The following is a 15,623-nucleotide window of genomic DNA, read 5'->3' on the forward strand; positions in this document are numbered from 1 at the left end:
ACTCTACAGTATTTATGGAGGATCATCATGTGGTTAAGGATGTAGGTCACTGGGAGAAAATGCCAAGTTGAAGAATTTATAAAGAACACCAGTGGGATGAAGCCAGCAAAAATTTATTGGCCCATCACTCATTGCCATAATTATTTATTTCATTTATCAAGTCTCTGGAATCTTCTTACAATATTTCACTATGTAAACACATTTCAGATGATCCAGTGCATTGGTTTAAGGCAAATCTCTTGCAATCTTAGAGTAGAAAACACACTATACTATTAAGGTTGGTTTTAAGTGGCCAGTATGTATATTGGGAGGTATTTGGAATAGGTGAGAAATCTGTAAAAGTGTTATTTTTTTCTCCCTCTTTATCCTCTATCAATCTGCATCTCCTTTCTTACTCATTCACATACATGCACACAAACTTATGGGATAATCGTCACAGGGAAATACACAATCTTAAGGCAAAAAGTTTTCTACAAAGGGACTCAAGTTGATCTTTCCCACTCTCCACTCCCTCCTCCACCCCCAAGAAAGGCAAAGTTATCCTTGAATTAGGTAGCAAACATACCTTAGAAGCTCGTGTGATGATCTCTACCTTTCGGTGCAAGGCGGTGATACCCTCAGAAAAGACAGATCTGAAGATTATGCACTGGGCACGTTCAGCAAAATTAGGGATCTGGGCTAACTCATGTAAAAATCTGTAAAAATTAAGAATGAATCAGCTGACTTCATATACAGTCACACAGGAAATAAAAAGACAGCAGAAAAAGATTCACCATGAAAGCATTTCTTATTTGACAATGTCAATCGAACCATCATAAAAGGTATCAAATAAGCAAACTCAAGGGATGTGCTCTACTGTGGACAACAAAACCACTTTTCAAAATGGGTTTCCGTATAACACCTCCCACCCATCAGAATGGCTATCATCAAAAAGAACACTAACAAATGTCAACAAGGATGTGGAGAAAGGAGAATTCTCGTACACTGTTGGTAGGAATGCAAATTGTTGCAGCCACTGTGGAAAACAGTATGGCGGTTTCTCAAAAACCTAAATACAGAATTACCTTTTGACCTAGAAATTCCACTCCTGAGTATACATCCAAAAAAACTGAAAACACTTCTTTGAAAAAATATATGCACCCCAGTGTTCAGAGTGGCATTATTTATAACTGCCAAGATATGGAAGCAACCTGTGTTCGTGAATAGATACACGGATAAAGAAGATGTACACACAACGGAATGCTGCTGCTGCTGCTAAGTCGCTTCAGTCGTGTCCGACTCTGTGCGACCCCATAGACGGCAGCCCACCAGGCTCCCCCGTCCCTGGGATTCTCCAGGCAAGAACACTGGAGTGGGTTGCCATTTCCTTCTCTACAATGGAATACTACTCGGCCACAAAAAGAATAAATTTTACCATCTGCAGCAACATGGATGGACTTGGAGGGTATAATGCTATGCTAAGTGAAATAAATCAAAGACAGACAAGTACTATATGATATCACTTATACGTGGAATCTAAAAAATATAACCAAATCATGAATATAACCAAAAAGATGCAGATTCACAGATACAGAGAACAAACCAGTGGTTACCAGTGGGGGAGGAGCAATATAAGGCTAGGGGAGTGGAAGGTACAAATGACTGGGTATAAGACAGGCTCAAAGATACACTTTACAACACAGAATATAGACAATATTTTCCGATAGCTGTAAATGGAAAGTAATATTTAAAAACTGTATACAATTTTTAAAAATTAAAAATACATTAATGGGTTTCTATAATGGTAAACAAACGTATGATGTATAAGAACAGAAAGTTAATGCAAGTATACTGAACCACATCAAGTAATCTATCTCCTGCTTCCCAAATAAGACTAAACCCAAATGGGAAGCATTAATCTTTACAGTCTGAAAAAAAAAAAGAAAAGAACACAATCAACTCCCTTTATAGTGCAGTATTGTCTAATGGTGTATTAACAAAGGCTAAGTGAAGACGAGGCAAGTGACTAAAAGAAATCTATTTCTGAAATGAGCTTACTATTATTTTTCTGTTCAATCAATTATAATAGTCATAATGATTCTATTCTACAGGTGTTTACTTTTCCACATGAACTTACTTACACAGACAAGAGTTCATAGTTCCATGCTTGGAACAAGGCAGGCACTCATTAAGCGAGAACAATCTAAAGTTTCTTAAAAATTACAGCAAGACAGGTCTTAAAAGCTAAAGGTGAGTCCTGACCCACACACAGAAGCTCACTGTCTGAGCAGCTGGGCACTGGAGCCCCTTGCAAAATTAAGTTGGAAGAGTTACATATTCTCGAAGCCAACCACCCGAGGAAGGGGTATAAACCAAAATGGATGGAAAGAGTTGGAAATGAATCCAGAAGAGGAGAGAATCCACTAACAGCTATTAAATCCATTCTGGGGTTGAAATGATGATTAACTGATAGTTCTGAAAGTCTTAGTCAAATCGTAACATCAATACCCTGACATTTTGTAACCTCTTACCAAGAATACTTTTACACAGGAGCAAAGCTGGAGCCCCATTTTTTCCATAACCCCCCAACGTTTCTTAGTTAATACTCTGTGCCTCTTTTAGGGACACTTGGGTTTTAATAATAATTCTAATAATCAACTGTTTTTCTTATTCATCCTACAACCAGGTCATAATCCTTTTTCTTTTTAATCGCACTGAGATGAAGCAAAGAATGCTCATAAAAGAAAACATACCTTTGTTTTAAGGTTTTGTAACTTTTGATTATTATGAAAACCATGTGATGGGATATAAAAATGAAAACCCAAAGGAATTCTGAATCAGAACAAGATGAAAAAATTACACACTATATGTAAATTGCTTCTTTGCTAAAATTAGTTTCAAACCACTGATTCATTTATGACTGAAATCAGGGGTATCACCAGTTTTCACAAATGCGAGCCATAAAAAGCTTATGGGCCGGGAGGCATCTGGTCCTGTGAGTGAATCTTGGGAAGTCTGACATATTCAAATGCTGCCGAGAGATATCTCAAGGGTAGCACCCTCCATTTCTCCCTTTCCAAACGCAACCATGAAACACTACTCCCAAAGCAGGACCTATATCCCAGAGAAGGTACACTTCCTTATTTAAGTGGACACAGTGAGTGAAGAACTGATGGCAAGAATATACAGATCAACACCCCAGCTCACCAGCAAGGACTTAGAAGAGAAGAAGGAAATGCTGGATAAACAATCATTTATAACTAGTCTCCAGAAAGGACGTTAGGATCCACAGAAGGAGATGAGCCCATAGCCTCAACTAATTTGTGTTACCCAGAAAAAAATGAAATAGAACTACAAGGTTCCCTGGGCTCAAAGCTTTACTGGAATTAGGGTTGGCACTAGGAAGGCTTTCAGGGAATCTTAAAGACCCCATGTTCTGTGTATGGAGAAGGGGCCAAAACACATATCCAGAGTTGAGTCAGGAATGAAATTCAGAAATTTCACATTACTTTCAGATTGGACTCTAGGAAATGTGTCACCAAAAATACTAATAGCATCAGTCACCAAGAATTTTACTGTTTTTCGATGTGTATGAAGCACTTACAGTGTGTCAGGCACCATGCTAAGACCTGAGAACCTAATTTAACTTATACATAATTGCTTCTTGATCACCTGAGAAATAAATCCTCAATTACCATGGAGTTTGATGAGTGATCTTGGTGATGGGACCTAAAACAGGAGCTATGGATGTCACATGCCGGGCATCGAAGTCAGAGCCCTGGAAGGACCATGTCAGCCCAGATCTCTGGGAGCCCTCTGGTGCTTGCGCAGGTCATGTGTGAGAAACTGCCAGTGACAGCCTAGACAGGGTGCCTGATATTCATGGGCAAAGGGGAGAAGAAGCTAAAATGGAGCTTCATATTCTAAAACAAAGATTTCAAGCTTTTTCTGAATGAATGAATGATTTGAAACAGAAGAGTGACACTTCCAGCTTTTTGTTTTATAAAATTGTCCTGGCAAGGCTTGGATGATTGACTGGAGGTTATCTGGACTGGAGCGGATCTGAGGCTGGGAATACCTGGAATATTCTAATGGGGTAGGTGAGAGGGCCACCAGTGTGGATGTACAGGGGCAAATGGTTAGAAAGCAATTGAGGGGGCCAGACCCAGAGAAGCTGACCCATCCCCTGAGATACTGAGAAAAGTCCAGGATGATTTGTGGGTTTGGGGTCTGGTCACCTAGCAGAAGGTGAAGATGAGAAAAACTAGAGTAGCAAATATGGGAAAAATAAAGACTTGAGGAAAGCACCATTTCCCATCTACCTGAGAAAGTACCAGAGGCATGTGCTGTACTGTGCTTAGTCACTCAGTCGTGTCCGACTCTTTGTGACCCCATGGATTGTAGCCCACCAGGCTCCTCTGTCCATGGGGATTCGCCAGGCGAGAATACTGGAGTTAGTTGCCATGCTCTCCTCCAGGGTATCTTCCCAACTCAGGGATCAAACTCAGGTCGCCTGCATTGCAGGAGGATTCTTTACCATCTGAGCCACCAGGGAAGGTTACCTCAAAGGCTATGAAATGTCTAACATCTTATCCCCTCTCCTCAACTGGGTTTTATATTCTATCCATAAGGGAAGGGATAAGCACTCTTTTACCCATCCCCAAAGAGGGGGTCTTGGGCATTATTAGCTCATGGTACTCATGAATATTTATGGACTGATTTCCTTTAGGACTAGTCTATGCTAGGGCCAGAGATAGGAAGGACTAAATATCCCCAAAGAGCCACAGACTAGGGACCTTCCCCTTCTGTCCTTAAGGCCGGATGGTCTTGCCAGGGTGGACTGTAACTACAGTCTGTATACAGGAGAGATATTCTGCACCTCACAGAGAATGGGTCACACATGTACAGCAGTAACTCAGCTCATAGCAGAAATGACACAACAGGCCACTGTTTTCAAGGAACTAATATTTGGTTAATGATCCGTCGGAACCCTGAATGTTAACATTTCTGTCTGTGCATGTTGTAACCTATGTTCCTCCACAGAGGAAAATGCTAACAGAGCCTTATTTCAAAAAGTCAACGTGTCTTCATTTGGTTGGGGCGGGAGGGCAAGGCAGCTATGGGCATAAGTGAAAAGTGAAAGTTGCTCAGTCATGTCCAACTCTTTGTGATCCCATGTACTATACACTCCATGGAATTCTCTAGGGCAGAATACTGGAGTGGGTAGCCTTTCCCTTCTCCAGGGGATCTTCCCAACCCAGGGATCGAACCCAGGTCTCCTGCATTGCAGGCAGATTCTTTACCAGCTGAGCCACAGGGAAGCCCAAGAATACTGGAGTGGGTAGCCTACCCATTCTCCAGGGGGTCTTCCTGACCCAGGAATTGAACTGGGGTCTCCTGCATTGCAGGTGGATTCTTTACCAACTGAGCTATCAGGGAAGCCCGTAAGTAGAGCATCCCAATAGGCTATATACAGTATCCTCACTTCAGGCCAGAAAAAGCTCACACCAGGCCTAATCAAATGCAATAGAAGCTCCCAATGCCTCACTACCACCCCAAGCAGAGTGTGAACAGAGTTGAGGACCATCGCTGGAGAGAGTGGTCCTCAGAGAGCCTAGTCCCAAGCAGATGACATCTCTGTGGGAAATGGCTTTCTACATCTGGCCCCATGGCTCAAGAAAGTTGATGAGGTGAGTGATGAAGCCAGCCTCTCCAGACTCGAATTTATGGGACCGGGCACCACAGGAATCTCAGGAAACTGCAATGTTGAAACTATAAATGATTCATATTTTCCAGTATGTAAAACATGCTTATAGTCAACTCACTTGGCGCTAATGGCAAGTAAGTGGCCAAAAAATCAGACTCTGGCATAAATCAAACAAATGCTGTGCTGTGCAGGAGGTTGGGAGCAAAGGTGGAATTCACTTAGGGCTGGAGGCCCTACCTCTCTGGGCCTCACCCTCTAGCAAGTGAGTCCAAACACATCACCAGGACAATATGGCCATCTTCTTTGCTGTCAGTAAGAGCTTAGCATGTTAAGGAAGCCATTAAAATGACCACTTACAAACTTTAAAAATGCCCTTCATCTGCATCTCTATTTCTGCCTTGGAAATAGGTTCATCAGTACCATTTTCCTAGATTCCACATGTGTGCACTGATACATTTGCTTTTCTCTTTCACACTTACTTCACTCTGGGTGACAATATACCAATAAACATTTTTTAATAAATTAAGATAATAAAAATGCTCTTCTATCCAGATCCTCAGTAGAGAAAGCAAGAACAAGAAGTCATTTTGTTAATTACCTGCTACCATTACTTTTTGTCTTGGCAATTAATCTTGTAAAATGATACCAAAAAGGCATTAACACAGAAGGAAAAGGGGACCCCTTCCAGGAGCAGGGGCCCACTGTTCATTTCAGCAGGTTGGCCATTCCTGTAGCTTAGAGCAGGGATTGGTGAATTATAGACTCCAGGCCAAATTCAGCCCATCACTTGTTTTTGTATGGTCTATCGGCTAAGAATGGTTTTCACATTTTTAAATGGTTGGGGGAAAAGGCAACAGAGGATAATATTTTATAAGGTGTAAAAATGATATGAAATTCAAATTTCAGCATCCATAAATAAAATGTTATTGGCACACAGGCACGTCCATCATCTATGGCTGCTTCTGGACTGTAACAGTCGACTTGAATAGTTCCAACAGACTGTCATGGCCCACCAAGCCTAAAGTACTTACTGCCAGGTCCTTTACAGGTAAAGTTTTCCAACTCTGAGCTTAGAAGATCATTGCTTAATGTGGTATAGTTAGCACTACCCAAATGCTTACTCACATGATGCAAAGAGCCAACTCACTGGGAAAGACCCTGATGCTGGGAAAGACTGAAGGCAAAAGGAGAAGGGGGTGCAGAGGATGAGATGGTTAAACAGCATCACCGACTCAATGCACATGAATCTGAGCAAACTCTGGGCGATAATGGAGGACACAGGAGACTGGCACGCTGCAGTCCATAGGGCCACAGGGTCGGACATGACTTAGCAACTGAATAAGAACAACAAATGTTTGGTATGTCCTACTGTCCCTATTATGGACTGAATGTTTGTGTCCCCCCAAATCCATATGTTGAAATCCTGACCCTTAATGTGATAGTATTAAGGAGTAGGGATTTGGGGCAGTAATAAGGACATGACAGTTAATCCCTCATGAGTGGGGTCAGTGCCCAGCAGAAAAGAGACACAAGAGCTTCTTTCCTCTCTCTGTTCTCTGCCACGTGAAGACATTGGCAGTCCACAGCGTGCAAGAGCATTCTCACTAGAACCTAGCCATGGCTGCAGCTGGATCTCAGACTTCTGGCTTCAGCAACTGTGAGATACACATTTTTGTTGTTGGCAAGTCACCCAGTTGAAGGTACCTTGTTAGAGCTGACTAAGTCAGTCCTCAAATATTTCCATGGCCTTTTTCTAAATATCTGTTATTATTCTTTTCATTTTCGGTCATTAGCACCTTCAGTTCAGTTCAGTTCAGTCGCTCAGTCGTGTCCAACCCTTCTCGACCCCATGAATCGCAGCACGCCAGGCCTCCCTGTCCATCACCAACTCCCGGAGTTCACTCAGACTCACAGACATTGAGTCAGTGATGTCATCCAGCCATCTCATCCTCTGTCGTCCCCTTCTCCTCCTGCCCCCAATCCCTCCCAGCATCAGTCTTTTCCAATGAGTCAACTCTTCACATGAGGTGGCCAAAGTACTGGAGTTTCAGCTTTAGCATCATTCCTTCCAAAGAAACCCCAGGGCTGATCTCCTTCAGAATGGACTGGGTGGATCTCCTTGCAGTCCAAGGGACTCTCAAGAGTCTTCTCCAACACCACAGTTCAAAAGCATCAATTCTTTGGCACTCAGCTTTCTTCACAGTCCAAATCTCACATCCATACATGACCACTGGAAAAACCATAGCCTTGACTAGACAGACCTTTGTTGGCAAAGTAATGTCTCTGCTTTTCAATATGCTATCTAGGTTGGTCATAACTTTTCTTCCAAGGAGTAAGCGTCTTTTAATTTCATGGCTGCAGTCACCATCTGCAGTGATTTTGGAGCCCCCCAAAATAAAGTCTGACACTGTTTCCACTGTTTCCCCATCTATTTCCCATGAAGTGGTGGGACTGGATGCCATGATTTTCGTTTTCTGAATGTTGAGTTTTAAGCCAACTTTTTCACTCTCCTCTTTCACTTTCATCAAGAGGCTTTTTAGTTCCTCTTCACTTTCTGCCATAAGGGTGGTGTCATCTGCATATCTGAGGTTATTGATATTTCTCTTAGAAATCTTGATTCTAGCTTGTGCTTCTTCCAGCCCAGCGTTTCTCATGATGTACTCTGCATAGAAGTTAAATAAACAGGGTGACAATGTACAGCCTTGACGTACTCCTTTCCCTATTTGGAACCAGTCTGTTGTTCCATGTCCAGTTGTAACTGTTGCTTCCTGACCTGCATACAAATTTCTCAAGAGGCAGGTCAGGTGGTCTAGTATTCCCATCTCTTTCAGAATTTTCCACAGTTTATTGTGATCCACACAGTCAAAGGCTTTGGCATAGTCAATAAAGCAGAAATAGATGTTTTTCTGGAACTCTCTTGCTTTTTTGATGATCCAGCGGATGTTGGCAATTTAGTGGAAATTAACTCATTATATTAGAAAGCATGACATGGGATTGATCACGTGATGGGTCAGGGGTAGGGTTGGTAAGGATGGCGACTCAGGGTGATGGAACTGAAGGGGACGGGAGCCCACTGAGTCACAAAATTCCTAGGCTTCATGAACTAACTAACTTTGGGTGTGTTTTGGGGAGAGTCCTGGCATATGCTCCACATGAAAGCCAATCAATGAAGTGTGCCCAAATTACCATAAAGGTTTGTCAGTAATTGAGTAAACCTAAAAATCCCCCACCCAGTCACTGGGAGATGATTTTTGGACCTTGCTATAACAAAGGAAGTGGGGTATTTTAGAGGAACCAAGGGCAAGGTATGAAGGTTTCAGGACAAGCCGTTCACCTATCTCTGGGGCTGACTTATAACCCTGGTGGTGGTTTAATCATTAAGTCATGTCCAGCTCTTTGTGACCCCATGGACTATAGCCCACCAGGCTCCTCTGTCCATGGGATTTCCCAGCAAGAATACTGGAGTGGGTTGCCATTTCTTTCTCCAGGGTATCTTCCCCAGCCAGAGATCAAACCTGGGTCTCCTGTATTACAGGTGGATTCTTTACCAACTGAGCCACCAGGGAAGTCCTACTTACTCTAAACTCGATTGATTTCCTCTGTTTCCTATCCCTCCCCTCCTCTCCAAGCTGAGAAGGGTACCCTTCCTTGGGCAGGAAGCACTCAAAGGAGCAACAGGCAAAGGAGCCCTCTGTCCACTCAGGACCCAGCCCACATTCTCAGAGTCCTGGGTGGAACCTGGGGGGCTGCAGATCCCAAGAGCCCAGCAAAGAACAAGAGTGTGTGGAGTACCTCAAAACAGAGAGCAGACATGTCTAAACAGTGACTGGAGAGCAGCATAAGCACGTGCAAATGAAGGATGAAAAGTCACACTGAAATTAGGAAGAGCAGGTGGAGAGTGTGGGGAGAAAGCTGGCACATGCAGGCAACATTTACTGGATACGATATTTAGGAAAATCAATTTGAATCCTGTGACTCTGACATCATCTCTTTCAACTGCATCAGCAGAACCTTAAACGGAGCAGTAACTTCTTCCTTCCTCAGTTACCCTTTTGGCCAGAATGTTTAGTCTAGGAGGAATTAACGATTTGCTAGGACAAGAAAAGGGGAGTCACGAGGGGTGGGGTGAGGGCTTGAGACATGCTACCCAGCAGCACAAATCTCCCAGCTGCCTTTCCCGGCAGTCAGGTCATCCTGCTGCATGCAATAGGTCACGGGAATGACGCTGCTGTGACTGAGCTTGGCACAGCTTAGATGTGGTTATTCGGAGCTGGAGGCAGGAAGATAGGGAAGGCCCTTCTCCTTTTATTAACAGAAAAGTGTTCAAGCATCCTTACTGCTCAGGTTTATCCAGCAGCTTCAATTCTTCCTCTTTGGATGTCTCATAATACTTTCTTATTTTAACGAGTTCATCCTCTTGGGCTCTCTGTGTTGAAATAGAAGCAAAACACACACAAAAATGAGCAGTGAGAATCTGTCTAAAGCAATATGTCTCAAAGTATGGTCTCTGGACCATTAGCATCACCTGTCACTAATTAGAAATGCCAATTGCAATTGTTGGCCCTATCTTGGGCATAGGGCTTCCCAGGTGGCTCTGTGGTTTAAAAAACAAAAAATCTGCCAGCCAATGCTGGAGATGCAGCTTCAATTCCTGGGTTAGGAAGATCCCCTGGAAGAGGAGATGGCAAACTACTCCAGTATTCTTGCCTGAAGAATTCCACGGACAGAGGAGCCTGGTGGACTACAGTCCATGGGGTCACAAAGAGTCAGACATGACTTAGTGCAACTGAGCACATCTTGGACATACTTTATGCAGGAAGTAGGGCCAACACTCTTAAGAGTGGGGTTCAGAGAGCCCTCCAGGTGATTCTCAGGCTAACGTTTGAGAATCACTGGCTAAAACCCAATGGTCATATAAGTAACCTGAGCTGGATATACAAGCCAGGAATTTAATTGCTACCTTAAATCCCTAGTGTCTTTCCCTGTAAGATCAGATATGGGTCAAGCTTTCCTTAGCATCTGCTTCCTCATCCTCAAAACAGCCCTCCTAACTTACATAGGATCCTGATTTTTAAATTTCTGGTCAGCAGGTTCTCTCTGAATTTTCTAAGTATTTGCTGTCTGCACTACTTACTTTGGCATTTGGTCTCATACTTTCTCAATGTATCCACCTATGTCAATCATATGTGGCTTACTGCTACTGTAAGCTAACAAGTACCCGCCACGCACACAGTCCTGAGCCTGAGGTACAACTAAAAGTCCCTAGAAGGCATTTTGCCTTTTACGAAGTCCTCCAACATCAAGCATTGCATCCTTGTGTTATAGATGACTCCACCGAGACTTAGACTAACTACCTGGTAAAGAGCTTGACGTGAAACATCTTTATTCTATAATTCCATGCTGCCCTCCAGGTATTCCACACATGTGCCAGGATGGCCTAGGATTCATGCATCTTCTTACCTATTAATGAAAGCCTTCCCAATAGAAACATGGGACATTCCCACCCATCATATTATATTAATACTAAACAATTCCTGATATACAAAAAGGATATAAAAACGTGAAGGGAATCAGAAATCCTGCTAGACTGGATTAACACACTATTCAAATTTTCTGTGAGAGGTTTAAAGTCCCTGGGAACCGAAGTATTGAATCATTTTCTGAGCCTGGTAACCAAAGCATGCTATACAGCTCTGGTAAATAGCATTACTCAGTAAAGAGAATCTGGTTCAATCTATATATTCAAATCTAACAGAGTCAGTGAACCAGAGCAGTTAACAATTATGGGAACTGGGACTCTCTTGTGTCATGTTCTCAAGAAAGCCTGTCAATTACTCTGGTTATTTACACATATAATCCACATTTAAAGACCATATATGTATACAGTGCTGCTCATTTTCAAAATACAGTGCTACTGCTATATATATATTGAGCTCTATTTTAATAGTCACAGAAATCATGTAGAGCCTATTATAATCCCCATTGTACTGAGGATCAAACAGGTTTAGGAGTTTAACTGACCCAGAGCCACTCAGTTGTCCATGACAGAGCTGGATCTCAAACCTGAATATCTCACTCTAAATCCAAAACACACACTCACCATCCGATACTATTTCCTACATTCAATGCCATCAGCTTCCCTGGACTAAAAGTAATCATCCAAGCTGGAGACAACATCCTCATTCCTCAGAAGATGACACTGGTTATACACCAATATTAAGCTGGTAACTTAGCTTCATTCACTCTGATTACAAATCACAGGGCCGCGTTCTGTGGCATAGATGTGGCCTCCCCATTGAACCACCCTCCCCTGTAGAAGAAATCTACTAACCCAGATATCACAGTGAGGGGGAGGGATGTCAAGACATCCCTCACTGTATTGTGAGGGGGAGGGAGGTCAAGAGCCTAGTGTTTCCTCATGTTCACTCTCATTTGAGCTGGCTTTTCTGTACCTTACTCTCTTCCACGCAATGTCAAAATTCCCACTGCCAAGGAACATGAATGGATCAGTGATTTTTTGGGTGGGAGGAGTCACATACAATGATTTTTTAGACATTAACATATTTTTTAAAGTTAGTTAAGATACAAAAATCTGGAAACTCTGATACTCACGTTTTCATATAAGGCTGCCAGGGTTTCCAGATCAACCACAGAATCGTCCACATTAAAAATGGCTGCCGAGCACCCAAAGAGAACGAGAAAGGATAAGAGGTTAGACCGGACTCTGCTGCACTAACGTTTACTCCATGTCCAGCTACCAAGCAATGTAAACGTTTGCCCTCTCTCACACAGGTTGTCTTCTGACATGCTCTTGCCCCCTCTCCTTCTGCACCAGGGGGGCCCTGTGAAAGAAACCAAAGTGGTTCTGATTGCTGGCCTAAGCCTTGGCCCTGCCTGGTTTAATTCCTCAAGCTCTGCATCCTTTCTGCAGTTTAATTTAGGCTCCGCAGGAGAAGTGTTTGTGTTTTAAAACTAAATCAGTTAGTAGGTTTGAAACACAATTTTAAATCTTTCTTCCCGCCTGGTAATTGAAGAGATTTAATACCTAATGCACCAGAACTGACGCTTGCCCATTACCAGGAAGAGGGAGAGAAAAAAGACGATGTTGGCAAATTAAATGAATTCAGGCATGTGATTTCAGGCACCTTTCCATGGCTGCTGCAAACATCTTGTTTGGATTAAAAAGACAAGAAAAAGCAATAATTGCATCAATGGCAAATTAAGATTATGGAAACCTCCCATGAGCAAGTCTTAAGGCAAGTTCTCGTTCCCATGGTTTTATTTGGATTCTACTTGTTGTTCTGTATCTTAAATAAGTCATTTAGCTGTTAACTAATATGCCTGTGATTTCATCTAAAGAGATTCCTTCCCATATATACCAGCATACAAACATGGAGATTTTAAAGCCTTAATGGATTTGGCAATCAAAGTGCCTGAAATAGGCAGCTCCACATCTTTAAATAATTATTCAAAACTAATAAGGTTTGTTCCCTCAACCCCACCTCCCTTCTCTGACTTTACATTGTGAAATTAACCAGCACGCTAGTAAATTTTCTACGTGGCAGGCTAATTAATTTTATTAAACCAACCAGTGATATTTAGAATGCCTTAAAATTCTGCTCGTCAACCATTACTCTGTTGGTTGGCATTACACCATGGTTTTGGAGAAGGTAGGGATCAAGGTAAAGGGCAGGTTGCTTTCAAATTGTTTTGCTTCTTCTATGGTTTAGAATTGTATGAACCCCTTTATACAATTTTAATAAACTTAATTAACTGAGCTAAGATCATGTAACTTCACAGAATACTGAGAAATGTACTTAAAATTCCTTCACAGGGCACCTTCTCTAATTCAGGAGTTAATCAGCAAGCTGTTCCTCAGCTACATGGAGTAGTGAGAAAAGAAGCGGTTAATACGCTAGTGACAAAGTCAGTCATCTCAGATTCCACCAAGACGAAGGAAGATTACACTCCTGAAGAGGCCAATCTAAAACCACTAAAGAAAAATGTCCTTTGAGGAAAGAAGGAAAGAATTTACCCTCCCAGGACTGTTATACTATGCATGGAGATAAGATGATTTCACTAACTTATTAACAGGACCACGCATTTTTAAATTTCTGATGCTTTAAGGAAACAAAAAAGAGCCAGGAACAATGTCTATTTTATGTAAATTATAATAGTTTCCTATAAAAATCAGCCAATGAAAATGCAGTAAGACAAGGCAAAATTCTAAAAATAATTTATCAGAGATGTTCATTTCTAAACTAGGTACTGCATATAACTGCAAGTTTACATATAATCAAGTGATCTTAACTAATGGGAAAGAGAAGGATCTGTTGGCTTCCTTTCCTGGTGAGTAAATATTTGAGTTTCAGAAGTTAATCAGTCTGGGTCCCAGATATACAATTTGATGGGTTATATCCTCAGCCAATTCCCCTCCAGTGTGCTAGGAAACGGAGGAAAACACGTAGGGAGGATGGGACTGGAGAATGAGCGTGGGCTCTGGCAACATTTATTCATTCATTCACCCAGCCCTTGAATAAATATTTGTTGAATGTGCACCAAGTTCTAGAAACTGTTCTAAAATGCTGTGATTATATAAATCAAATGTGTCTAAGACATTGAAGGCACTTGGTCTCATGAGACTTATACTCCAGCTTAGGGGATAGAAAATAAACAAGTAAATAGTTACAGATAATGATGTAAAGAAAGAGTAGAGCAATAAGCAACCTTAGAGAGGCTGATGGATGAAGGCTTCTTTGAAGAGGTGACATTTAAGCTAAGAGCTCAGCAGGTCAAGTTCTATGAGTGGGAGAAAAGCCTGCCAGTGAGAGGTAAGGACAGAAAGAGGTTTCTTATCTTGGTGAAGGAATAAGCCCAAGATTCAGAAAAAGACCAAGATGACTATTATGGATGGAAGCAAAATTTACCTACATGATCTGTCACATTCAGTTCTATTAGGTTCAGTGTACTGACTCCAGTATTCTTGCCTGGGAAATCCCCTGGACAGAGAAGCCTGGCAGGCTACAATCCATGGGGTCACACAGAGCCGGATATACCTGAGCACACACACACACATTCATAGGATGGGTCTAATTTCACTTACTGAAAACATTAAAGCAAGATGCATGCTAAACCGAGCTCATAGAGCATTATGAGAAATCAAAATAGAACCTACAAATAGTGACTATGTGATGTTAACTATACACACTGTGTACGTGTTTTAATGCTTGTTAATGCCTTATCTGCTTTAACATCTGGAAAGAATTAGAGAAAGAAGACTACCACTTTCTGGAATACTTGAGTGTTTCCAGTAGGAGCAGTTGCTATTTAAACCCTTTTGGTCCTTTAAAACCCCACTCAAGGCCCACCTTCAGAAGTGTTAATAGAAAAGGTATATGTGTAACTCTAATTATGAAAAATAATGTATTGAACGTCTTAAGGGAAATATTAGATAACTTCGGGTCCATTTGGGCTTCCCTGGTGGCTCAGACAGAAAAGAAATGGCCCGCAATGTGCGAGACCTTGGTTTGATCCCTGGGTTGGGAAGATCCCCTGGAGAAGGGAATGGCTACCCATTCCAGTGTTCTTGCCTGGAGAATTCCATGGATAGCCTGCAGCCTGGAGGGCTACAGTCCATGGGGTTGACCAAGAGTTGGACACGCCTGAGTGACTAACACTTTCACTTTTCGGGTCTATTTAGAAAGCTAACCTAATCTTAACTTCTCATTTCCATCTTGCCCATCAAAGCACTTTTCTTCGTACCACCCAAGTTATTATTATTTTTTTTTAATCAAAGTTTTACTTTGATGTTTGAAATACCTTAGATGTCTTTCCTTTAAATATTGGGTAAAGTCCAGCCGATAGGCCTAATTTTTAAGTCCATTCCTTTCCTGGCCCTGAGTGACACTTCCAATCTCATCCTTTACCATTTCCACTG

General features: G+C 42.0%; 1 protein-coding gene across 25 annotated transcripts in view; it reads right to left on the reverse strand.

Annotated features, from left to right (window-relative positions):
- Positions 1-15,623, reverse strand: part of FMN1 (formin 1) — a 497,211-nt gene that overhangs the window by 159,509 nt on the left and 322,079 nt on the right. For 24 of the 25 annotated variants that reach the window (XM_086322043.1, XM_086322036.1, XM_086322044.1 and 21 more), the window contains 3 exons: positions 12,299-12,360; positions 10,024-10,112; positions 566-695 (listed from right to left, as the gene is read on the reverse strand). In XM_086322043.1, the coding sequence (XP_086178169.1) occupies positions 566-695; positions 10,024-10,112; positions 12,299-12,360 (281 nt within the window). The remainder of the gene's footprint in view (positions 1-565; positions 696-10,023; positions 10,113-12,298; positions 12,361-15,623) is intronic. The other variant, XR_015135041.1, reaches the window with a different exon arrangement.

This window comes from Bos grunniens, chromosome 10 (genome assembly GCF_055505025.1).
Source record: "Bos grunniens cultivar Pamir isolate PY7600 chromosome 10, Bosgru_T2T1.0, whole genome shotgun sequence".
Lineage (NCBI taxonomy): Eukaryota > Metazoa > Chordata > Mammalia > Artiodactyla > Bovidae > Bos > Bos grunniens.